The sequence below is a fragment of the Rhinoraja longicauda genome, chromosome 29 (genome assembly GCF_053455715.1).
Source record: "Rhinoraja longicauda isolate Sanriku21f chromosome 29, sRhiLon1.1, whole genome shotgun sequence".
NCBI lineage: Eukaryota > Metazoa > Chordata > Chondrichthyes > Rajiformes > Arhynchobatidae > Rhinoraja > Rhinoraja longicauda.
The window spans coordinates 13,521,257-13,547,492 of NC_135981.1; the positions used below are offsets into that span (position 1 = coordinate 13,521,257).

Genomic DNA, 26,236 nt, shown 5'->3' on the forward strand with positions numbered 1-26,236 from the left:
TCTAAACACTGTAGCTGCTGACTAGTCACAAAGATTACTCGCAATGCATCAACAAGGAATGAACACAACAGCAAATCTAGAAAATCTTTTAAACTATTTTTAAAATTTTATTTTTATAAGCACAAGTTGTGCTTAACATTTGGGTGGTTAAATCATAAAGTAATGCTTTCCTGAATGAAGAAAAACATTCTATACAATGAGGACAATGACAGCCCATACCTCCATACACAGCTTTCAAAAAGAAAATGTACAAAATAGAATTTTTTTTACAAGGGTAAGGACACTACAATCAAAGCAGTCAGCTACAATTTTCATTTAATGAATATAAAAAGATCAAAAAGAAAACTGATTTTGTCTTTACATGTTTCAATGTCCAAAGTGGAAATATACAAAGACAGGCACAAGGCTAACAAAGCTTTCGACACCACATGGAAACAGGTATAATTGAACAATTTTCAGAATGATTGGGTCACAGAGACTGACAAAGAGTGGAACTGGCCCCATCGTATCTGTAGCACAAACACAAAATAATTTATATTTGAAATAGGAATTTAACACCAGGCTTTTTCAACAATTCTGTAACACCTTACGACAGGACAGAGCAGGTGGGCAACCAGAGCAGGCTGACCCATCCAGATGGTCAATCCATCAGCAAGTGTGCTATGGTAGACACAAAATACTGGAGTGGCTCAGTGGGATAGGCAGCATCTCTGGAGAGAAGGAATGGGTGACATTAGGGGTCGAGACCCTTCTTCAGTCTGAAGAAGGGTCTCGACCCGAAACATCACCCAGATGCTGCCTGTCCTGCTGAGTTACTCCAGCATTTTGTGTCTGCCTTCGATTTAAACCAGCATTTGCAGTTCTTTCCTACAGCAATAGTGCTATGACTGTGTAGGCTTGAAAACAATGTCTGATGGGAATGAAGATTCAGGTGGGTCCTTACAGACATGCAGTTCCTCTTCATTTGACAACTAACTTATTTTAACTCTGCTAACATTTACTCTCAATATTTCAACAGGTGTAGAAAAACTGCCAAAGGGGTTGACCTATCCACTGCTCTTTCAACAGCTGAAAGCAGATTATTGTGAGGAAGTCTGGATTGTGCACCTTCAGAGCATGATTGAAAAGCAACACTACTTCAACACTGGGAAAGTGGCCAGTGGATCTTGCCAAACAAATTCAATACTAGAAAGCTAGAGAACACAAACGCTTCAGAAAATGTGGACTACCTATTCAACTGGAGTGGTACAACAAACACAGTGAGAATCATAACTAAGACAACAACCGGTGTAGCAGACACAGGACATTAAGATTTAGCCTGAACTATCCTAATGTAAACCAACACTCGTCAGGCTGATTAAAGTGTAATTAATTGGGACAAAAGTTGGGCCATAGATTTAATCCATGCCATGAACATAAAAATGGTCTAAATGTTATGTGGTAAATTTTGATTATGCTGATTCAGTTATAAATCTCAGATTCACATTCCAAAGCTCCGGGTTGGAAGGCAAATACAATAAAAACAATATGGCTTGTCCTTTCATGCTGTTCCTCAACAAGGTGAAGATCTGGCCAGTTGATAAGATAAATTTGGTTTAGAGTGAATGAGAGAATCTGTTATGCTTTTTACCAAGCTGTTTCCTATGTTCCGCATTCACAGAATGCTAAATGCTGAGAAAAGAGGAACATTAGTTGAAACCTAAATATAGGCTAATACTGATTTAGAGTCACTGTTCAAATCTACATACCTTATGCTCCCCAAGGAGGTAAGGAGTTCAGGTTAATTGATCAATTGTGCATAAAATATGCACTCATGTGTTATGCACCACAGCCCCCACCTGCAAATTTGTTTAAAATATGTTACCACAGATCTTATCAGGTTTCTCTGATATTTACTCTTACAGTTTTGTAAACCCCATTAACCCAACATAAACCCTCCACCTTGCATTAATCTTTTAGTTTCGACAAAAAAATACTTTGATCGAATGTACATTAAAAAGCAGTCAGATGTCTGAGCAAATTGGAATGGCCATAATGAGTAAAGGCAATTCACAAGGATAAACCATGAGATGATGTTCAATTCAGATGATGCAAGATGGAAACAGCTCATTAATGCCAATCTCTCCACAACCAGCATCATTCTAGAGTGCTTTCCTCCCCTCCGATCAATTACACCACAACCAAGACATATGAGCAGTTGGGCTCAATGCAACTAACAATCGGTATGCGGACAAAACTACTTTCAGAGTGTTGACTCCCTCTCATCAGGAGACAGTCAGCCTCTCCCTCACCAAATCATTATGTGATCAGGCTACACCAACCTAGACTCCAAATCAGCGGGCACCCACACAGTCGCAATGCTACCACTGCACCAAGGTAAGGGAGCTGAATGAATGGCACTTGGTACTATACTCCCTATACAAAGTAGGCTATTCATACCAATTTCAAACCCCTGGCACAGACTGCAGTCGCATTTGTAGATGGGCCTGAGAATGCGCCTATCCTGAACAGAGCCTTGCACTTGTGGCTCAGCATTTAAAGCACAGAGCAGATAGGGAAATAACCCTTACAGAACTGGCATGAAATGCCAGTGAAAATCTCTCTGCACTCTCCCATTTTTTTTGTGGAAGCTGATGCCCATCTGTGGTGGTTTTTTGTACGAAAGTAGCTTTACTATTGATTTACGTTATTGGCAGCCTTTTGAATACATGTCACCATTATCAGAAAAATGGAAAAGATTCAAGTAAATCAGAACTTAGATACAAACTCGTAAAATCATTACAAGCTTTCTCTAAGGGCAATTCCGAAAGGATTTGAGCTTGGAACCCTGTAGGTGTTCCTCTAAACTTCTTTTCATCCTGACCATTGATTACCTCAATCAGTTCCACAATTGCATGTGTGACAAAGATTCAACTCATCAGTGTTAATGCTAAGGGTATCACAAAATGCTGGAGTAACTCAGCGGGTCAGGCAGCATCTCAGGAGAGAAGGAATGGGCGACGTTTCGGGTCGAGACCCTTCTTCAGACTGATGTCAGGGGAGGGAGGCGGAACATTAAGAAGGGTCTTGACCCGAAACATCACGCATTCCTTCTCTCCTGAGATGCTGTCTGACCCTCTGAGTTACTCCACCATTTTGTGATACCTTCGATTTGTACCAGCATCTGCAGTTATTTTTCTAGTGTTAATGCTATTGAAGGTTGAAATAAGATACTGCATAACAATGCAATAAAAATGGGTACAGCAAGTTACTGAATTGGTTGGAGACGATGGAAATGCATCCGAATGACCTGCCTTTTCCAGACGCTGCCTGACATACCTTCAGGGCTACTTCTCTCAAATTACTTTTACATTACAGCCTCATTCGTTGGAGAAGCCTTGACTTTTACAACAATTGAATTATCGCTCAATCAACCCTAACATGGATCATAGATATACAATTAACAATTTTTTTTAATGTAAACTACTGGAGCTTGCATTCTTGTACTGTAATGCTTCTCAGTTAGTCTGGGTAAGTGCTGAAATAGCTACCGAAGGATTCACTGTGTATTAAGCAAGATAGAGAACATTAAACCTTTAATTATTTCAACAAAGAATCGATTACCAGGACAACTTTTCACTTGCAATTCAGATGAGGATATTGCATCCCTGATGATTAATATATACCATGAGAATCACTTTGGAAACACAACATTCACTTCTCTTCAGTACGTTCATGGTTCCTGAAAGGGACTGTCGCGTACGTTGATGTTAAGGGAGCTGAAGCAACCACAAGATTCTGAATTGTTTAAAGAGACAGCTCATTTTTACTGAGATGCTATCTGTACATTGTTTGCCTCGTCACCCCTCTCTTGACCCAAATAATCACTCATTGGAATTTGACTCAACATCCTATGATCCTCTTTTCAACTGACAACCCCAGTCCAAGCATCTGATCACAGGCTATCACTCAATTGTAGTTTGAAATCAAGATTCAGGAAAGAGAATGGCACAGCAAGAGTGCAGATGCCCCAGACTCTCCAAAATATCCACAGCTATGCAGCAATCAATTCTTCTTTGAACCCCATCAGCTAAATCAGTGCCCATGACTATTATATTCCAACTCACCAAGTGTAGACCAAATTAAAATGAAACCACTATGGGGTGCGATTCAAGTGAACCCTCTGGGTGAAGCTGCTGGCCCAGGTGCACCTAGCTGATGTACACTTCAAAGCTTAAAATAGGAAACAATGTGGGTTTTATAAAAAAGTGAGACATGTACTCAACTTGGCGATAAGACAGCAAAAACAGTAGCAAACGTGATTATGAAACTGAACTGCTTTCGGACATTGCTGAATGTATATTCTATTGTTGATTTGAAGGATCAATAATCAGTAACTATATGGATTTTTTTTTAACAACTTTGTTTTGGTTTATTATGGCCTAACAGCCAACGAATCAATCAATCCAGCTTTTACCCTAGAATTTAGCTCAAACTAACCTGTTAAAATAACTTAGATTGGTGACAGAAATCTAACTGAAGAAAGTTGTCAAAAATGGACTCTAAATTCACTAAAACTGTGAATTTTGTTTGGGTGATGTTTGAATATCAAACGTCAAGAAAAGTGTATCTGCCACTATTTTTTTATCTGTGTGTGAGCCGCAGAGATATAGAATGCCTCTGCGTGTCATCGTGCTGAACTGTGGCCAGTTCATCACTCTCTAACTCCCTGCTTCCTCGGTTACTGCCTCCTGATGATCGCCGACTGTTTCTGGTTTGCCTGTGGACGGTTGCAGCTCGACATTCGCGTTCTGTCCCTGGGTCACATGTTAGTGGGAATGTTCGCTTCTCCCAGGGATGAATAGTCTACAAAAGAAGCAGGGACAGTTATTACCGATAAAACAAAAATACTCTGCAAATACACAACATCAAGTTTCTGAGAGACAAATGCTGGAGTAATTCAGGTCAGGCAGCACCAGGCAGATGCAGAAGAAGGGATCCCTCCTGGGATGCTGCCTGACCCGTTGAGTTGCTCCAGCATTTTGTCTTTCTTTGGTAAACCAGCATCTGCAATTCCTCGTTTCTAAATTCCGAATTGGTAATATATAAGTTCATGCTACTGAGACACTATGAAAAGCATATTACCTGTATATAGCTTGCTTTTGGAATGGAGCAACACTCAGTAGTAAACTCTGTCAGAGGTAAGCAGCTTGGTAAACGTTTCTGTGCACTTGAGCTTGGTTTTTATTGTGTAATATTGTGTAATATTGGATCATGCAACAACCACAATTCAGTTTGGAATGTAAATTGTGAAGACCACAGAATATTAAGTTAGAAAACTGGCACAAAAATGTAGAGAAACTAATATAGTGGCTCAGGAACCACTCGTATATAGAAAATATTTTTTCTAATCCCTTCAGGACCTTGCCCACAATCCCACATATTGTAATTCTGCACATTAATCTCTTATGTACAACTTTACCAAAAGAGTTCTGCAAGTCCAATGACACGAGATCTACTGGTCCTCCCTGCTTCACCCTGCTAGTTGCATTCACAAAAACGCTTGATTTCTCTTTCACAAAATTGTGTCGACTTTGTCCAATCCTGCAACTGTCAATTTTAAGTCTTTGGTCTCTTCCGCTTCCCCTATCAACGCGTCCATACTCCTACAGATTTAATTTAGTTCCTTCCTCTCATGGACCACATTTCTGGAAGATTCCTCGTGTACTCCTTGTTGAAAATAGAACAATTTAATTGATCTGCCATTTCTTTGTTCCTGATTATAATCTAATGATTCCTAGTTTCTTTTGAAATCCATGGTTGAGATACCTTTCGTTTTATTTGTTACCAGAAAGGAACGAAGAACGATTGTGGTCAGCCATGTCCTTCCAAGTGCATACCAGTGCATTAACAATTTACGTAATGATCCCCAATCTACGGCAGCCAGTTTGTACCTCATACCTTCATAATTTCCTTGAGATTCACAAGCTCTTTTCTCAAAATCCATTCCCTCACTTTCCATTGTAATGAATAATTCTATCATCTAATTGTCCCCCAAGAGACCCCACACAAGATTGCCTGCCAATCCTTCCTTGTTATACAGCATCCAGTCCAGGTTGCCCCATTATCTCATTAGTTCCTTGATACATTACTCCATCATCACGCCATGAATGTTACAAAAACATCTCAAGCACTCTACTCAGATCAAACAATTCTCTGAAGCAAAGTTCCAAGGATAGTGCTGGTTGAAACCTCACAGTTGTAAATGCAAAAGGCACAATGGAATTGCTCAGAGAAAGAGCATATCACCATACCCTCGACTGGATAGACTTGGGGATAATTTCTGCACACAAGAATTTGCTTTGGCCATTTTAATGATTAAAATAAAGACAATCATCAAAATTCCACTGTATGCATGGCCACAACACAGCACAGGGGAAACCTGATAGAAGCATATAAAATTATTAGAGGCCTAAATAGGGTAGACAGTCAGAGTATTTTTCCCCAGGGAGGGAATGTCAAATACTGGGGTGCATAGTGTTAGAAGTGAGAGGGAGAAAATTTAAAGGAACTGTGTCAGGCAATGTTAAAGGTTACCTGCCCAATAACAGCTGCTGCCAAGTTATCCTCCCTAGTTCCAGCCCAATAACCCAATTTAGTACTTTCACCCAAGATCCAGACTTATCCTGTTACCTGTTCCAGACTTATCCTGTTACCAAGTTACCAGGCCAGGCTCGTTTCCCAAAAGAAGGTCCAGTGTGGCCCCTCCTTGAATTGGACTATCCACATACAGTTTCAAGAACCCTCTTGCATATACGTCACAAATCTTTTACACTGAGTAAGTCCCAGTCATTATTGGGAAAGTTAGAGTCACCCACTACAACAACCCTGTTCCTTCTACATCTTTCTTTCATTTGCCTACATATCTGTTCCTCTATCTTCTTTAGGCTATTGAGAGGTCTATAACATAATGCTTGACTAATCTTCTGGAATTTTTTGAGGAGGTAACAAGTAGAATGGATAAGGAGAGCCAGTGGATGTGGTGCATCTGGATTTTCAAAAAGCCTTTGACAAGGTCCCACACAAGAGATTAGTGTGCAAAATTAGAGCACATGGTATTGGGGGTAGGGTATTGACATGGATAGAGAACTGGTTGGCAGACAGGAAGCAAAGAATAGGAATGAACAGGTCCGTTTCAGAATGGCAGGCAGTGACTAGTGGAGTGCCGCAAGGCTCAGTGCTGGGACCCCAGTTATTCATAATATATATTAACGATTTGGATGAGGGCATTAAATGTAACATCTTCAAGTTTGCGGATGACACAAAGCTAGGTGGCAATGTGAGCTGCGAGGAGGATGCTATGAGGCTGCAGGGTGACTTGGATAGGTTGGGTGAGTGGGCAGATGCATGGCATATGCAGTATAATGTGGATAAATGTGAGGTTATCCACTTAGGTGGCAAGAACTGGAAGGCAGATTATTATCTGAATGGTGTCAGATTAGGAAAAGGGGAGGTGCAACAAGACCTGGGTGTGCTTGTACATCAGTCACTGAAAGTAAGCTTACAGGTACAGCAGGCAGTGAAAAAAACTAATGGCATGTTGGCCTTCATTGCGAGAGGATTTGAGTTTAGGAGCAAGGTGGTCCTACTGCATTTGTACAGGACCCCGGTTAGACCGCATCTGGAGTATTGTGTGCAGTTTTGGTCTCCTAATTTGAGGAAGGACATTATTGCTATTGAGGGAGTGCAGCGTAGGTTCACCAAGTTAATTCCTAGGATGGCGGGACTGGCATATGATGAAAGAATGGGTTGACTGAGCTTGTATTCACTGGAATTTAGACGGATGAGAGGGGATCTTATGGAAACATATAAAATTCTTAAAGGATTGGACGGGCTAGATACAGGAATGTCAGGGGAGTCCAGAACCAGGGGTCACAGTTTAAGAATAAGAGGCAGGCCATTTAGGACTGAGACGAGGAAAAACCTTTTCACCCGAGAGTTGTGAATCTGTGGAATACTCTGCCACAGAAGGCAGTGGAGGCCAATTCACTGGATATTTTCAAGAGAGAGTTAGATTTAGCTCTTAGGGCTAAAGGAATCAAGTGATATGGGGAAAAAGCAGGAACGGGATACTGATTTTAGATGATCACATTGAGAGGTGGTGCTGGCTTGAAGGGCCGAATGGCCTACGCCTGCACATATTTTTCTATGTTTCTAATGCCATTAAGTAATTGCACCGTTCTGAGTTTTGAGCTCTAATCATAACGCCTCAGTGGACTCAGTGTGTCCTGAGTGTAACAGTGCCATTCTCCCTGATTATTAATGCGACTCCTCCACCCCTTTTACTTCTCTATCACCCCTGCAACATACTCATGGACATAGTAACTCTGGATTTTCATTTTATCTAAATCTGCCAACATTTGAGATTATAAGAATTTGCCACACAAATATGCTGCCCCATTACTGCTTTAATACATTTTTGTGAGACACTATCAGTTAGATTTTTAAGAAACCAATTTACTCTTGAGTTGACTTGTTTAGCCTCACCTCTTCTTCATGACCAATATCCGGCGAGGAACAGCGTGTATCCTCATAGTCTTGTGAAAGGGGCGAGTAACGCATGTCTTGATTGACTGTGGGTGGATAAGGGCTGCAAGGTGAACCTGAAACGGTCAAATCTCCGAGACTGTGATAACTGACATCAGGAGAAGCAGGCTGAGGGGTCAAATGTTCATCTGTTGATTTGTAAGATCTGCAAATTGTAAAAGAAAACAAGGCATAGGAGTGATCTGATGGTAGTCTTTAATCAAAACCACAACAATACTTTACTAGCGAAGTATGTTTTGCAATATACAAGGAACTTCATTTGCCATACAGTCATAACAATAAAAAGCAACAGGACACACAAAATACATTTTAACATGAACATCCACCACAGTGACCCCTCCACATTCCTCACTGTGATGGGAGGCGACAAAAAGTTCAATCCCTTCTTAGTCCCAGGCAGCCGGGGGCCTCTAACCTTCCGTTGACAGAACGATCTTAGCTCCCATAGCTGGCAGCAGGCCTTCCTCGTCGGGGCGATCAAGCTCCCGCATTGGAGCATTGATCCAGATAAGGAATCGTATGCTCTGATGGTGGGGCTCAAAGTCAGTCCCAGGCAAGGCCTCCAGCTCCACGATGTTAGGCCGCAGAGCGACCAAAGATACGATCCGGAAAACAATCACATCTCCGGCAAGGCAAGAGATTGAAAAAAGGTTTCCCCCGACCCCCTCCCCCACATAAAACAAACCAGAGAACAATTACATAAACTTTAAAAACTTATCAAAAATAACAAAAATAATCCGAAAAGGACAGACTGTAGGCGAGGCAGCCATCGTGGTGGCTGGTGTATAAGTGTTACGTTTCAGCGAATAAATAGCAGAAATTATTGATCGAAAGATACAGCATGGCAACAAGTCCTTTGGTCCACTGAGACCACCTGACCATTGATCACCTATCCACATCAGTTCTATGTTATCCCACTTTCACATCCACTCCTTACACGAGGGGCAATTTGGAGACCAATTAACCTAAAAACCCGCACAGCTCTGATTAGGGTTTCATTAAGAACTATTGATCGACTGCTCAGGAGTTGTTAACCCAGATAGGGGGTGTTGACAGCTGTAACTCTCCCCTAAAAGACCAATGATCTCAGAGAAAGGATCAAACAAACTCAGTAGTTAAACAGACCACGCACGTTCTTGTAAACGTTACTTGGACCACAAATCTTTCACAAGTTACATAATTTTGATGATCATATCCTTTCCCCAAGTTATGTTTCCAAGCCTATGCTGCAGCATAGGGCGAGGATACCTACACCTAGATTTCTGGCAAAGGACTTTACCAATTTCAATCAGGAACCGAGTGGAGGTCAGTCTCCTGCATGGGAAGTTTGTGAGGAATTAGAGCCAAGTAGTCTTGTCGATACACATTGCTTGTCTACTGATGCTCATCTAGGCTGAGTTACAGCAGCAAAGGCTGTCGGTTCTTGGGCAAAGCACTGCAGAAAATAATCCAATGCCCAGGCACCAAGGCATTCTCTTCACACCATAAGCAGCAAAGCATGACACTGCAGCTCTGGCGGGATCCGATCAGTACCTGCTTCCACGCCGCTGGGCACTGACTGGGGAGGCCAACCACGTTGTCCACCGGGAACGTTCAAATTCCTCATATTGTGCGTGTCGAGAGCTAAAGGCTGCATCAGAAAGATCCTCCATCTAAAAGAGATGCAGTATTTCTATATTAATAAAATTGATATTCAACTTTGTAAACTTGACAAGGTTATTTTCTGTCAGTTAGGTGCATTACCTCTTCTTGCTCCTCTGTACAGAGTCTGTGATTTGTTGAATCAGGTTTTAAGTCCATCACACGCCAGCTAGATGATGAAAATAAAATTGTCACATTTGAAAGAATTCAGGTACTCTTTCTTCCACTTCTCATCATTAAACGAATGGATTAAACACAAACTCTCAGACAATAGCAGGATAGAAGCAGGAGTAATCATTTTGTTAACAGCTCCCTCCATCCAATCTCATGGTCTGAAACAGGGGTTCTCAGGCAAACCAAAGAGAGATGATGGAAAAACAAATACATTTGAAGGACAAAGAGGGCAGTGATCAGACCAAAACCTCAGAGAGGATCACCCAAGAGATACGAGGACTATGAGATGCTTTGACGTGAAAATGATGCGTTATCAATGTAACCAATACCATATCCTAAATGGGTGGACTGTTCAGTTTACAATGTGATAATGCAGATATCCTTTTTGTTTGATAAGGGAGGGGTGTCATGGTAACTGACATCATATTTAAATGTATCACATGTTACTATGATTCAGAAAGATCAGAGCACACTGCCAGGATGTAAAGGAATGGCGGACAAATAAAACAAAGCATTTATGTTCAGTGTCCTTGAAGCGTGTTTATTACATTCGGATCAAGGCGAGGATCTGACAGGAGATGCAGAAAATGGCTATTGATCTTGACTTTGCAAGACAATCCCTCCCAATGTCACCCAATTCAATGTGTGAACACTTGAAACAAATGCTGAACATGTACCTCGGTGTTAGGATCTCCTTATACTGAAGCTTCTCCACACGAGTTGTTGCAGCAATGGACATTGGGATCACAATGTTGTTAATGTCAAAGGAGCTTTCTCCCCTTCGCTTCCTGAGTGCCTGCTACAAAAAGATTGAAGCAAATGATTGCATTGTATCCAGGATGCCTTCAGCCATATTGGTATACAACAGCTAAATAAATTCTAATATGGATATCACTAATACTTTGAATTTATTCAGTTTGAGGCAGAAGAGAAGATTAATTTTGATAATTGACCAGATCGAGGAAGACCAGTACTGAGATAACAGATACAATGTCCCACCCTTATCCTTGATCTCTTCGCTATCAGCAAACAGTATTGCCAGGTGAAAAGCTGCACAGCCATTGCAACAGTGTCATTTGAGCAACTCCATTGCTACTGGACAGGTACTGGGGGAACATAATCTTAACAAGCTGCAAAGAGGAATAAATAAAAACAAAATCATCCATGATTTTTCACAACAGCAACCTTCTGACTGTGGATACCACACAGAGTTAGACAAATACTGAAAAACACACTTCATAAGTTATTCCTAGTCAAAGTGCTGACAGGAAGCTTCTCAGTCCAGACAGGGTTGGAACCCAAATGCCCAAGTTAAGACAACCCTCTCTGGTCTCTACGAAACCTATTTTCACATCTGCAAATTAATCATACTTCTTGCATTCATATCCAAATGGCTAATGTACATCACAAGCAAAGGCTGCAGTACTAACCCTTGTGATACACCACTGATCAGACTTCCAATCAGAAAAACACTCTGCATCACTTTCTGCCTCATCTGACAAAGCCAGTTTTGGATCCACTTCACATGGATCCATGTCACAGGCCTCTGGATGCTTCACCATCCAACTGGGAAACGTTCTACTCTCAATCCTGACACACAATATCTTGAGCTCACAATATCATAAGAACAGAACCTTGTTACAATTTTCATTTTATTCCAAAAACAAAAGCTCCTCCTTACCAAAGTGGACGCCATAGTGTTCGTGTTGGTCATGCTTGATGCAGAACTCTCAGATGAAGATAACTGTCGCAGCAACGAGCCGTGGGTTGAGGTGTGACAGCTAAGAGCAGAACCATACGTGCTCCCCATATCCGAAAGGGCCTGTCGAGCTGAAAAAGATATTTGGATCAGACAAAAGCAAAATTTCATGGATGTTGCAGATCTGAGGTAAAGTACTGGACATGCTCAGATGGTCAGGAAGCAACTGTAGACAGAGAAACAAAAGTCAATGATTCAATTAACTTTGGTTATAACAATGCATTTAAGAACCTCATCCTTGCAATATTTCAGTAAATCTCTTTCACACCTGCAAAGCTGGGATATCTAGTCATTGAAAGAGATAAAGATGCTCCTCATGCTAGTTTCCTTAAAAAAAAGAGTATCCTAATAGATTTGGTAACAGTAAAATGGTGGTTGGCAAGAGTGGGTCCCCTACAGATGGTTGTCTATGAGTGGAGGCACAAGCAATGGGCATTGTCTTAAATGCTTCTTGTTTTTATTTCCCCATGGAGGACATGGAAGTTAATGAGTTCCGTGAAGGGAAACATTTATATCTTTGAGCATATCAACTTCACAAAGGTAAGGTGTTAGAAATTATGAAACGCATAATGATGGATGAATCCTCAGTGCCTGACCTAGTGCATCGTGGGATGTAATGCAGAGCAAGGGAAGAGATTGATGGGGCCCTGACAGAAATGTCTCTAACTTTGTAAGCCACGGGTGAGTTACCAGAACACTGTAGGAGAGCTAACGTTGTGCCTTTATTTAACAAGGACTGTAGGGATAAACAAGGGAACTACAGGTCGGTAAACCTTGCACTAGTGATGGGAAGGGATACTGAGAGAATTTATTTGCATTTGGAAAGGCAAAGAATTGTCAGCATGGCTTTCCACATGCAAATCATATCACACCAATTTCAGTTTAGTTTTTTGAGAGGGGCAATAAGGATTGTTGAAGGCAAGGCAGTAGGTGCTGGCACATTTTTCGGTCAAATACGGGTAGGTCATGTACGAAAGTAGGGCACTAAGGATCTTGATGAACAGATGGACCCAGAGGGGTCCTTTTCCATAATTCCCTGTATATGACAAAGGAGTTTGATTATAGACAATAGGTGCAGGAGTAGGCCATTCGGCCCTTCGAGCCAGTAACACCATTCAATGTGATCATGGCTGATCATTCTCAATCAGTACCCCGTTCCTGCTTTCTCCCCATACCCCCTGACTCCGCTATCCTTAAGAGCTCTATCTAGCTCTCTCTTGAATGCATTCAGAGAATTGGCCTCCACTACCTTCTGAGGCAGAGAATTCCACAGATTTACAACTCTCTGACTGAAAATGTTTTTCCTCATCTCAGTTCTAAATGGCCTACCCCTTATTCTTAAACTGTGGCCCCTGGTTCTGGACTCCCCCCAACATTGGGAACATGTTTCCTGCCTCTAACGTGTCCAACCCCTTAATAATCTTATATGTTTCGATAAGATCCCCTCTCATCCTTCTAAATGCCAGGGTATACAAGCCCAGCCGCTCCAGTCTTTCAACATATGACAGTCCCGCCATTCCAGGAATGAACCTAGTAAATCTAAGCTGCACGCCCTCAATAGCAAGAATATCCTCAAATTTGGAGACCAAAACTGCACACAGTACTCCAGGTGCAGTCTCACTAGGGCCCTATACAACTGCAGAAGGACCTCTTTGCTCCTATACTCAACTCCTCTTGTTATGAAGGCCAACATTCCATTGGCTTTCTTCACTGCCTGCTGTACCTGCATGCTTCCTTTCAGTGACTGATGCACTAGGACACCCAGATCTCGTTGTACGTCCCCTTTTCCTAACTTGACACCATTCAGATAATCTGCCTTCTTATTCTTACCACCAAAGTGGATAACCTCACACTTATCCACATTAAACTGCATCTACCATGCATCCGCCCACTCACAGAACCTGTCCAAATCACCCTGCAACCTCATAGCATCTTCCTCACAGCTCACACTACCACCCAGCTTTGTATTATCTGCAAATTTGCTAATGGTACTTTTAATCCCTTCATCCAAGTCATTAATGTATATTGTAAATAGCTGCAGTCCCAGCACCGAGGCTTGCGGTACCCCACAAGTCACTGCCTGCCATTCTGAAAGGGACCCATTTATCCCCACTCTTTGCGTTCTGTCTGCCAACCATTTTTCTATCCATGTCAGTACCCTACCCCCAATACTATGTGCTCAAACTTCGCCCACTAATCTCCTAAGTGGGACCTTGTCGAAAGCTTTCCGAAAGTCGAGGTACACATCCACCGGCTCTCCCCTATCGATTTTCATAGTTACATCCTCAAAAAATTCCAGAAGTTACATCCTCAAAAAATTCCAGAAGTTATATCCTCAAAAATTCCAGTTAATCAAATTATGATGGCAAACACAGCTTACGGCAATAGACAATAGGTGCAGAGGGAGGCCATTCGGCCCTTCGAGCCAGCACCGCCATTCAATGTGATCATGGCTAATCATTCTCAATCAGTACCCCGTTCCTGCCTTCTCCCCATACCCCCTGACTCCACTATCCTTAAGAGCTCTATCCAGCTCTCTCTTGAATGCTTGCCTTCATAGGATGATGCATAGAATACGAGTTGGGATGCTATGTTAGACCTCGCTTGGAGTATTGTGTACAGTTTGGATCATCATACGATAGGAAGAACATTATTGCGCCAGAGACAGTGCAGAGGAGATTCACCAACATATTGCCTGTATTGGAGGGCTTTAGTTATGGGAGAGATTAGATAGATTGGACTTGTTTTCCCTGGAGACTGAATGGTGATGGAAGTTTAAGATTAGGAGGGGCACAGATAAGGCAGATAATCATTATTTTTCCCATGTAGAAGTATTAAAGACAATTGGGCATAGGTTTAAGCTGAGAGGAGGAACTTATACAGGGGATCTGCAACGTTATTTTTTAAACATGGAGTGGCCGCGCCATAGATTGGTTGCGATGGTGGCGCCATCCACTGGGTGGCGCCACCAGCATTGGCTACCTTGCCAATCGTCTGTCTGTCCTTTCTTCTGTTATTGTTATTTTAAGTATGTGTTAAAAGTATGTTTTAGTGTTTCTTGGTTTGTTTTATGTGGGGAGGGGGTGGGGGGGAGTTGGGGGAAACTTTTCTTCAATCTCTTCCTCGACAGAAATGCGATTTTTCTCCATATCGTATCTCCGTCCCCACTGCAGCCTAACATTGAGGAGTTGGAGGCCTTTCCTGGAGACCGGCCCGGCGCTTCATGCCTCAGGCGCGGCGCGGACTTTAACATCGTGGAGCTCGGATCCTTTGCCGGGGATCGACTGTGGAGAGCTCCAAACGCAGGGCCTGTTGACTTTAACATCGTGAAGTTTCTGGTAAAAAGAGGCCGACTCGGGAGCTCCACGTGTTTCAACTGTCCCGACAAGGGAGTTTTCGATCATCCCGACACGAAGACTTTGGACAATCGGCAGCGGCGACTGCGGATGGTTCAACAGCCCCGACGGCGGGTGAAAAAAGAGGAAGGTGATTGAACTTAATTACCTTCCATCACAGTGAGGAATGTGGAATCCGCTGTGGTGGATGCTTATATTAAATTTTATTTTATGTGGCTGTGTGTCTTGTTGCTTTTTACTTCGTATGGCTGTATGTTAACTCAAATTTCACTGGTATATGTGACAATAAATTGATCTTGAAATCGTGAAATATTAAGTATGGTTGATAAATCTGGAAGGAGCTTTCAAGTGGCGAGGGAATCCAGACACAATTACCACGTTTAAGAGGAATTCAGACACTTAACCAGGCAAAGCATAGAAGGATATAGTCCTAAAATGGGCAAATAGGATTAGTGCAGAAGGGCCTGTTTTTTTTTTTTGTTGCTGTAGAGCCTAATGACTTTTCACACTGTGCATGATTAACTTTGACGTCTCAAAGCTCTAGGGGCTTGGGTTTAAACTTGACCGTTGCGATGTTGGAGTTATCTCTATAACATTATAAATCGTGACCTTTGAAATCTTAGTCTGGCTCTATCTAAAAGTCTCTACTACTTATTCTAGTAATTGCTTTCTTCTATCCCTGTGGATCTTTTCACAGCTCATATTACTTTAGAACTATTGTAATCAAAAGTTGTGTTTGGAAGGCTGCAATAATATTGCAGTGAATAATATTGTGAAAAACATTAACTTTAAAGTCAAGTTTATTTCAGATCATGGCTACTACAGACTAATCTTTTCAGTAAAGGGTGCTATAATATTATCAGTTCAAATAAACAATAGTCAGTAAAGGGACTGAATTACACTCCAACACCCTGCAAATAATAATGGTCTCTCCAAACCGCATCCACAAGATTCCGTCTCCTCAGCATGCCCCACTTCATACGCATTCTTTACGCACATGTTCCATGTGACTGTTTCAGTAGCCAACATCTTCCTGAAACCTATTATTGTCCTTTGATATACAACAGAATTTTGCTCCATCTTTAGTCCTTGAAATTATACAATGCACCCAAGTCCAGGTCCTTCACACAATGGTCCTTTTAGAGGAGTCTGAAGAGGGGTCTTGACCCAAAACGTCAGCTGGCCACGCTCTCCAGCGATGCTGCCTGACCTGCTGAGTTACTTCAGCACTTTAGACTGTTTTATCAATCACCATTGTCATCACATCCTTTGCCATTTTTATACCAATGCCACCATTGTTCAATCCCATAGACTTAATTTTGACATTTGTTTGCACAATAGCTACACAATTTAGGGAGGCCAATTAACCTCCAAACCCATACTCCTTTGCGATGTGGGAGGAAATCGGAGCACCCAAGGGAACCCACGCAGTCACAGGAAGAATGAACAGACTCACACAGTGAGCACCCGAGATAGGGATTGAACATGTGTCTTTGGTGCTGTGAGGCAGCAGCTCCATCAGCTGTCGCTAAGATTCAATATTTGCAATCCTCCAGCACTATGCAAGATAAGCAATTAAGCTAATTTGGAAAATAATGACATGTGAATTTGAATTAGACATACAAATTCTTTACTACCCTATTTAGGGAAAACCTTCAGCTTTGCTAAAGAAAAATAAGATCATTGTTCAGACAATGCATTGCATGCAATGCATTCACAGATTGACACTATTTTTTGAAATGAATAGGAGAAAAAAAACTCATACTCATTCCATCCTGAATACAAAAACCTTGACACCTGCTAAGTGAACACAACACATTGCCAAATCTGCAGTCAGTTACAAGCTGTGCCTTTGCTGTGAACTGCAAAACATAAGTGGCAACACTTTTACCATGAACTAACCTTATATTTTCTCCAACAATGCATGATACACAATGATTCCCAAACTTTACTCCAGATGTTAAACAAGAAATGCTAAGAATGGATAGCTATCAATAGAAATGTTAACAAGCTGGGCATTGTTACCTGAACTGTTTACTGTAATATACACCAGAAGCAGTCCATGCCTGGCAAGCTAGAATCAGCAAACAGCCTGGTTACATTAACACCCAGTCTCAGGATTGATAAGCATCCAAAATCCAACAGAACGGTAACAGATCCCTGCTGGAAGTGCCAGAGCCCCTGCGATAATGGATGATTTAATGTCACTTTTCTCTATTAAGGTAGAATGGGAGAGCAGGTAAACAATCTCCTTGGGCTGAATCTAGTGACTCCATTCCTGTAGAAGGAAGTGGTGGATGAAACTCATTGCTTATTAATTTAGCCCAAATGTTAACTGTTAACACCTTTTCTTCAACATCATTAGCCTTTTACAGGAGATCAAGACCCAGGACTCACCTTCCACTACTTCTGATGAAGAATCACGGTGTCTCCTTTTGTTGAGGAATCTATCCTGTACGTTAGCGCTCTCGAACTTAGAGACAGACAGCAAATCATCAAAATGCCGCGTCTTCTCTGTACGATTCTTATTATAGGTATACTCTGCAAAGAAATCACACTTTTAAAGTCAATAGATATTTTCCTGCACAGTGTGATGCTTGGTCCCTCTGTTAAAATGCTTCTAACAATGTCAGGAACTATCATAGTCATCCTAAATCAACGAACTCTAAACTCAATCTTATGGAATTATCTTCACTTTAATCCCACGACGTACCAGCAAGATCCCAAGTTCCAACTCTTAAAAAGCAGGAAACCTTCCCGTAAAATACAAATAGACAGAGTTCACACTTAAAACTTGGAATTTTGTGGTCACAGTGGACAGAAACTGAACAAACTTCAGCTGTGAATTAAGACAAATTTGATAATGTAAATCTTAAATTCAAGGTTCTGCCAGATCAGAAGATAAAGTGGCTGACTTGGAATTTTTTCAGAGGAGAAAACCACCTAGGAGTATGTAAAAGAGCAGCACATGCTGAATGAATGGGTGGAAATAGGATGTGATCTACAGAACCCGAGAGGTAATTAGAGAACAAACTAAATCAATGAGTAACTTTCTCTGACGGACTTCCTTTTTCCCCAATGAAGAACAAAAAAGTCTTGGGTAGTTGATACTCAGCAAACAGCTGTACTCAGCAACTGCGAGCTCAAATTATAACCAACTGTGTCCTATTTCAAATTTCCATGCTGTCAGTAAGCCAGTGTTCACACACCTATTACCCGTGTCTTACATAACAGAGAGCGCAGATGGCCCTTGAGGTCACCTTGCCCAGGCCAGCATTTGAAAAAGTCATTCAATATCCTTCTGTTCTTTTCTGAGGGACCTGCATTTTTTTTGTTTCATTTTTCTAATATATCCAATTCCTTTTTGAAAGTCACATTAGAATCTAATTTTGCACAGTGCCTTTCAGAGCACAGCTCTCTATAAAATGTGAAATATCCTTGTGCGATCCATTGTTCTGTGGATATTTCCACTGTATCTCTGCCCTTTCATGTCGTTTGGTTACAGGTGGCGTTAAGTACCTGTTACTTCAATACTCCAATGTGAATGTACCACTGTTAGAAAGGGGTCCTAAGTGACGGGTGAACTGCTCACAGGCGTAAAGCTTTAGTATCAGCATTTAAATTAAACGTGTTTGGCTTGTTGCAATTACACATCTTTGCTTAATTTCTAAAACCAACAACAAAACATGCCTCAAATAGCACTGATCCTGATACTTACTAGCTGATGCGAGTATGGAGTTGGTTAGTTTTTGCTGCACTCTCCGGGATGGTTCCGACAGACTTGCCACCGAAAAGCCTTTGTGCTTCAGCAAGAGCTTTTTGGAAGCTTTATTCTTATCCAGTGATTTATTCTGTGAATAACCTTTCAGAACTGGTTGCAAGTGCATGTTCAGTGGGATATCTGAGGAGAGAGCAAAACAAAATACATTCACATCCTTCCAATTCTCAGTCTGCTCAGTGCTCCTTGGTTCTGCAATGATCTGTCTTGCCAGCGGGTGGGAGTATCAGATAGTGACAGCTTATCTCTGCACAATCTAGTTTCTACAAAGATTTTAACTGGAAAATGCACTTCTTTGCCTGCATTATTTCCCGAGGAAGATCTCTGCAGTAATGAACCTTTTGTAACTAGTCACTCTGCAGTTAGAACACATTATGAGAAACTCCCACTTGAAAGCACATTGACATTAAGATTAAGCAAGATAGACACAAAAAGCTGGTAACTCAGCGGGTCAGGTAGCATCTCTGGAGAGAAGGGATCTGACCCATTCCTTCTCTCCAGAGATGCTACCTGGCCTGCTGAGTTACTCCAGCTTTTTGTGCCTATCTTCGGTTTAAACCAGCAACTGCAGTTCCTTCTTATACATTAAGATTAAGCAAACCAGCATGCCAGAAATGCAAGATGCCGACTTAAATTGTGTGCCATCTCTAATTGTATCCTAAAATAGATAAAGCTGTGATGGAGAAGAACACTTTAGAAACATTGGTGGAGCCGATTCATGAGATGCTCGGTTAGATTTGATCAAACAGTAGCACATCCGCACCCATCACATAGGCCGTTGTAGTTTTCAAAGAACTTACCATCACAGAATGACAGGACTGGGTGTAGACAAGCATCTAACAATGCAAGTCGCTCTGACATGGGCATGTTGTACTGATCCTCGCGTGTCTCGCGGTTCTTGGAGCCACACATGATACACGATGTTGTGACATTACAGTTACACTTCACAAGAAGTGGGTGCAGGTTCTGCAAAAAAAAAGTAAAGGTAAAGAAACAATGATGAATGACAGCAAATACAGGAAACCCGTGTTAAGGCAAGTGGGAGCTGTGATGTTAGAAAATGGCCCATATCACAATTTTCAGTATCGCAAAGCCACTTATTCTGTGCACCTCAAGAGACGCAAGTAAAAAAACATAAATTCTGTTGATTTGGGCTACAATGTGAGCCACAACAACAGCTGCGCTAACCAGATCGCGTGATGGGTGAAGGGCTCGCTGGTGCACCTTCTGAGTGAGGGGTAGCTTTGGAAGCCGGGACTGAGCCGAAGTGGCTCCACGGCAGGGCCGTCCATGACGACCGAAATCCGTACTAATGGGGTCCGTTAATATGAAGGTTTTCTGTATTTATTTGTTGATTTTTACATTAACATGTAAAGCTGTAGCAAGTAAAGATTTAATTGTTCCGTTCTTGATGCATATGACATTTAAGCACATTTGACTCTATACTTCAATCAGATCGCCCTTTTGCTTTTAACAAATTTTTCCATTAATCTCCTTCCTATTGCATTTCGCTCTATAGAACAGTCACAGTAGACCTACCACTTTACCTATTCTAATCGAGCTTAATATTTCTTGAATCTTTAAATTAATTTAAAATCAACACGACTGGTTCCCACACTCTTCCTAAATCTAACAGTTAACAGTTGTTTTGACTAAACATTGCGCACGCACACACATCCAACTATCACAGCATACTTCAAACATGTCGGCCACAAACAGACAAAGCAGTTATTATGTTAATGGGACGTTTTTAAATTCTCTTATCAGTCCAACTCGCTTGCTTTTTTTTCCACCGACAAATCATTTGAGAGAGATTGAGTCCTGCTTGTGCTGTCCGTTCCCAATTACCTTTGAGGTGGTCTGCTACTTTCTTGAATTGCTGCATTCTTTCGGGTGAAGCTACTTCCAATGCTGTTGGACTAGGAATTCCAGGATTTGGATTCAGTAACAATCAAGTATCACCAATACATGTCCAGGTTTGGATAGTGCATAACCTGAAGATAAATCTGTAGACGTAGTGCTGTCATTCACATGCAGCCCTCTTCTTTTCTGATACCACATAACTCAGAAGTGCTGACAGAGTAGCCTTAGAAAACAGTACACTCTATGGATTGGCGCCACTATGCACGTGGGTAAGGTGGGGATTGGTTTGTCCTGGATTGTACCGAGAATCTTGAAAGTTATTGGAGCTTTACCCATTAGGTCAAGTGCAGAAAATGCCATCACACCCCTGACTTCTGTCATGTAGAAGGTGGAAAGATACTGTGGTATCAGCTGGTGATACACAAGATAAGCAGTCTAACTTGCTCTTGTAATCACAGTATTTAGTGGCTGTTCGAGTTGAATTTTTGGTCAAGGGTGACTTCCAAGATATTGATGATGGAGAGGAAGCAATGAAGGTAAAGACAGATTAAAAATATTAATTTAATATTTCCCATCTCTTGCAGCTCTAGAGAAAGATGGCAATGCTGATCTTTAAGGGGAACTATCCTTTCCCTCGCCACCCTTCTGCTCTTAATATACAATCTTCAAAGTGTTGTTCATTATGAAGATGCCCAGATTCATCAACTAAGAGAGAATGATAGGTATTGATCTGGTTGTTTCGTTAACTTAGTTGGACATGATGCCATGAGACATAATGAGATCTGCATTCAGCATTGAAGGCTCGGTGTTACTCAACCTGTCTATACTAATGTGCCAGACACAGATGGGTCTATTCTACCAGTGAAATAAGACATACCCAGAACCTGCAGCTTGACTGTTGCCTGACTAAAGCTGTAGGACCACTTTAGCAGTAAGCTAATTTCTTTTAACCCGAGCTAATATGAAGCCTTCCAGCAATGTACTTTCATCAGATTCTTCTATTTGCTTTAACATCTCCACAACCAAGGAGTGGGAAAGCATTTGTTTCTCTCTAATGCTCAGCAACAATATTAAATGAGAATCTGATAATCTGAAATGTGAAAGTAAAGCAGGTGACAGATTTCATTTGAAGTAGTATTTTTGAACCTACCTTTTGGTTGAGTGGTTGCATGTTACTGGGTCTGAGGAGCCTCCGTTTTTTACAAGTTAGTACTGGACGAACTCGCGCTGCAGTGCAGGTAGTATTAAGCGGTACAGGCAATGAATTCAATCTCTGCTTTTTATTTAGTCGCTCTTCCGCATCCAAGTTGTCGGCTGAATTGTTGTCAGGAAGCAAGCTGCGAACACTGCAAGGAGCAGCACAGTATACACAGGATGTGTTGAAGCAGACAGTTTAATTTTAACACAGACCACCACCATCGAATCGATTTCCCACATTGTAAACAAAGTGGGTGTACTCAGCCCAGTCTATCATGGGCAAAGCCCTCCCCACCATCAAAAGTATCTGCACAAAGCATTGCTTTAAGAATGTGGCTTTCCTAAATCATCAGTTTCTTGAATCAATCTGCCCAACTCTAATCCTACCTCAGCAACGGAACACCTCTGGGACAAACATGGACATATTTTCTAATTGTGTTTTACACTAACATCTTATTTTTGTGCAGTCGTTCTTTTCGGCATCTTTTAGAATGCGTAACTCATGCATTATTGATATTTTTGTGTGTTGTCTGAGTCTATGTACCCATGATGCTGCTGCAAGCAAGATTGTCATTGTATCTGTGCCTCGCTGTACTTGTGCAGATGACAATAAGATCAGTGCCTATGTTTATGGATTTTGTTTGTATTTTTAAAGAAGGTTTTTGATAAGGTCACATGCAGGTTGGTCTACAAGGTTAGAGCTCATCGTACAGGAGTTCCACGAATAGGTTATAAGACAGAAAGCAAAGAGAGGGGACAACTGTGATAACAAGGTGTTGCAGAAGCTGGTTTATGCCAAAGATAGACAAAGTGCTGTAATAACTCAGTGGGTCAAACAACATCCCTGGCGAACAGGGATAGTCTTTCAGATTCAGAAGTCTGAATCAGTGTGGTTCAAGAGCCCAATAGTTGCTGGGAAGCTGTTCTTGAAACCGGAGGTAACCATTGTTTAGATTTATTCTCATCAAGTGGTAAGAAAAAAAAAATTACACCACGTGTCAGGCAGTTAAGAACCAGTGTCAACCAGTTTGGGGACCTCATTGAAACGTGCAGAATAGTGAAAGGCTTGGATAGAATGGATGAGGAGAGGAGTTTCCATTAGTGGGAGAGTCTAGGACTAATGATCATAGCCTCAGAATTAAAGGAAGTTCTTTTAGGAAGATGAGGAGGATTTTTTTTGGTCGGAGTGTGGTGAATCTGTGGAATTCTTTGCCACTGAAGGCTGTGGAGGCAAAGTCAGTGGATATATTTTAGGCAGAGATTGATAGATTCTTGATTAGTATGGGTGTGAGAGGTTATGGGGAGAAGGCAAGAGAATGGGGTTAGGAGGGAGAGATAGATTAGCCGTGATTGAATGGCGGAGTAGACTTGATGGGACGAATGAACTAATTCTACTCCCATCACTTGTGATCTTAAAGTTATGATAACGACATCCAATTCGGCTGCTCATGATCAGTGTCTCCCGTCACATTAAGTATTCTGGTGCTCAATCCAATGAGCTCAATCCTGTGCAGTCAGGTTTCATAACCCTCACAACACTGTTTCCAAGAGGAGGTACTCCAGAGTTAAAAATAAGTATCAGAAAAAAGGCCGGAGGGAAATGAAAGTTTACACAAATAAAAATATTTCATGAGAAAGCAGCTGGCTGCATCTTGGGAATTTAACAGACAAACTTGGCAAATTTACACAGGACAATTGTTTTGATTTAATAATTAAATGCAGAAATTACAACTCTGGTACAAGACTTGAAATGTTACACAAATGTTCCAATTTTACAACCCTACTCCAATTTCATCCATTTATGAAGAAGTTAATAAATGCAAAGCAGAAGGAAACTGAAGGCCATAATGACTGGATTAGGTAGAGAAGTGGAAGCAGCAAAAGTTTCAAATTAACGCTGGCTTGGACCTGAATTGGATTTAATTTGATTTGGATTAGTCTGAATGGCCCATTTCTAAACATGTAATCCGATATCTCCTTCAAATTTCATAGCATGCAAACCACAAAGTGCAGGAGTGGAGAACTGTCCCACGAGGCCAAACATTAACTAAAAGGAATTGGGAATGATTTTAATCCAATGAGAAATGGCTTATTTTGGGACAATCAGCTCAGTTGAAATCTCTAGCTGCATCCCGCTGGGCTCATTTATTAGTCAGCGTGTCAACCAGCATCTGAGGAGGGAAATGGGCAGGTAACATGCCTGACCCAGAGTTTCTCTAACATTCTTTTTTTGCACGAGATTCCAGCATGTGCAGTCTCATGTGCCTCTATTTCTAAGACAGGAAGGTGCGTGCGTTGGAAGGCAAACTCATGCTGGTGGTGTTCCCCAAGCTTTTGCTGTCCTTGTAACTGGTAGAGGTCGTGGGTTTGGAAGGTGCTGACTAAGGAGTCTTGGCTGTGTTGCTGTAGATGATACGAACGGTGCAAATCCACAACCACTCATGCCACCACTGACACACAGTGTTAGCGGTGTCCTGAGTAAATGGTTGTGGATGGGGTACCTATCAAGTGGGTTGCTATGACTTGAAAGGTGTCAAGCTACTTGAGTGTTGTTGACACTGCACTCATTCAGGCAAGTGGAGAGTATTCCATTACAATCCTGTTTTGAACCTTGAAGATGCTTTGGGAAGGCGGCAAGTTACTCATTGCAGGATTCCTGGTCTCTGACATGCACACGTGGCCAAATTTTGTATGCAACTACTCCAGTTTCTGGTCAATGGTAACCCTCAGAAGTTTGATAGTGGTGGATTCAGTAATTGTGATGTCACTGAATGTTAGAGATTTTGCATCGTCAATGTTACCTACCTATAAGCCTGGATATTGCCCAGGCCTGAAATGTAGACTTCGGAATTACCCGAGGTTTGTCAAGACAGTAGGCAGATGTATTTTGAGTCACATACACGCCACTAAAGGGAACCTTTCCCTCAAGGACAGACAGAACAAATGCCAAACTTTGCTCTAATTTATAGCAAATTAAATTGTTGCTGGGCACATATGCATACACTATTCTCTTTATTACTGTTTCAGGTTTATGTCTCTTTGCCTACAATCTTAATTTAGAATGAATAAAAAGTTCACATCTACCACTAACATTTTTAAAGCTGTCACATTCTTTCCAGTCCCACGCAACTTGGTGGCAACTGTCCCCAGAACAATTTTTATGCCAATACTGAAGCAGTACGTTACCTGTTGACAACTCCATTGACAGGCCTAGAGTGACAGCAGGCTTTAGTTGGTGCAGATTCGATAGGTGCAGAAGATGTCACATTTTCTTTGGGATGAACCGGGGGAATAACCTGAAAAGTACCACATGCATCCATATTTGCTGCATCAGTTTCATGAACATAGCACTCTTCAGAATTCATTAAGCGTATTCAGAAAGTCATAAATTACACTGGTTGACATATATACATATTATATTTTGCCAAAGCATTGATAGTTGCCTTTCCAAAAAAACATGTTTTTCTTTTTGTTGGCTTCTTTTAAATTTCCTCAATTTTTGCAGAGATAAAGATTTCTGAGAAGTTACGTGAAATGTTTTATTGTTTTTAATCATACAAAACCAAATACGGATAAATTTACATTTACATTCAAAAGCATGGCCAAATTTGTCAACATAGTTCAAGCACAAGGTTCCTGAATCACAATTACTTTCTTTGACAAGGCAGGCCTGAAGGTGTATCAGTTCTGGTTCCCATTAATGGAAAGTTGTGGAAGCTTTGGAGAAAGGTGGTTTACCAGAATGCTGCCTGGATTAGAAATCTTTTCCCAGGATAGAAATGTAAAGACCAGAGGGCACAGCATTAAAGTGAGGGGGGAGATGTTTAAAGGAGATGTGCTGGAGATTTTTTTTACAAGTGTAATGGGCGACCGGAACACATT

General features: G+C 41.5%; 1 protein-coding gene across 3 annotated transcripts in view; it reads right to left on the minus strand.

Moving 5' to 3' along the window:
* Positions 1 to 105: 105 nt before the first annotated feature.
* The window catches only part of LOC144607648 (KAT8 regulatory NSL complex subunit 1-like), a 96,320-nt gene continuing 70,189 nt past the window's right edge, over positions 106 to 26,236 (minus strand). For all 3 annotated transcript variants that reach the window (XM_078424624.1, XM_078424623.1, XM_078424622.1), the window contains 11 exons: positions 25,541 to 25,650; positions 22,308 to 22,503; positions 20,095 to 20,260; positions 19,235 to 19,417; positions 17,914 to 18,057; positions 12,083 to 12,231; positions 11,079 to 11,200; positions 10,330 to 10,396; positions 10,120 to 10,238; positions 8,527 to 8,731; positions 106 to 4,845 (listed from right to left, as the gene is read on the minus strand). In XM_078424624.1, coding sequence (XP_078280750.1) covers positions 4,624 to 4,845; positions 8,527 to 8,731; positions 10,120 to 10,238; positions 10,330 to 10,396; positions 11,079 to 11,200; positions 12,083 to 12,231; positions 17,914 to 18,057; positions 19,235 to 19,417; positions 20,095 to 20,260; positions 22,308 to 22,503; positions 25,541 to 25,650 — 1,683 coding nt within the window. In that variant the 3' untranslated portion in view covers positions 106 to 4,623. The remainder of the gene's footprint in view (positions 4,846 to 8,526; positions 8,732 to 10,119; positions 10,239 to 10,329; positions 10,397 to 11,078; positions 11,201 to 12,082; positions 12,232 to 17,913; positions 18,058 to 19,234; positions 19,418 to 20,094; positions 20,261 to 22,307; positions 22,504 to 25,540; positions 25,651 to 26,236) is intronic.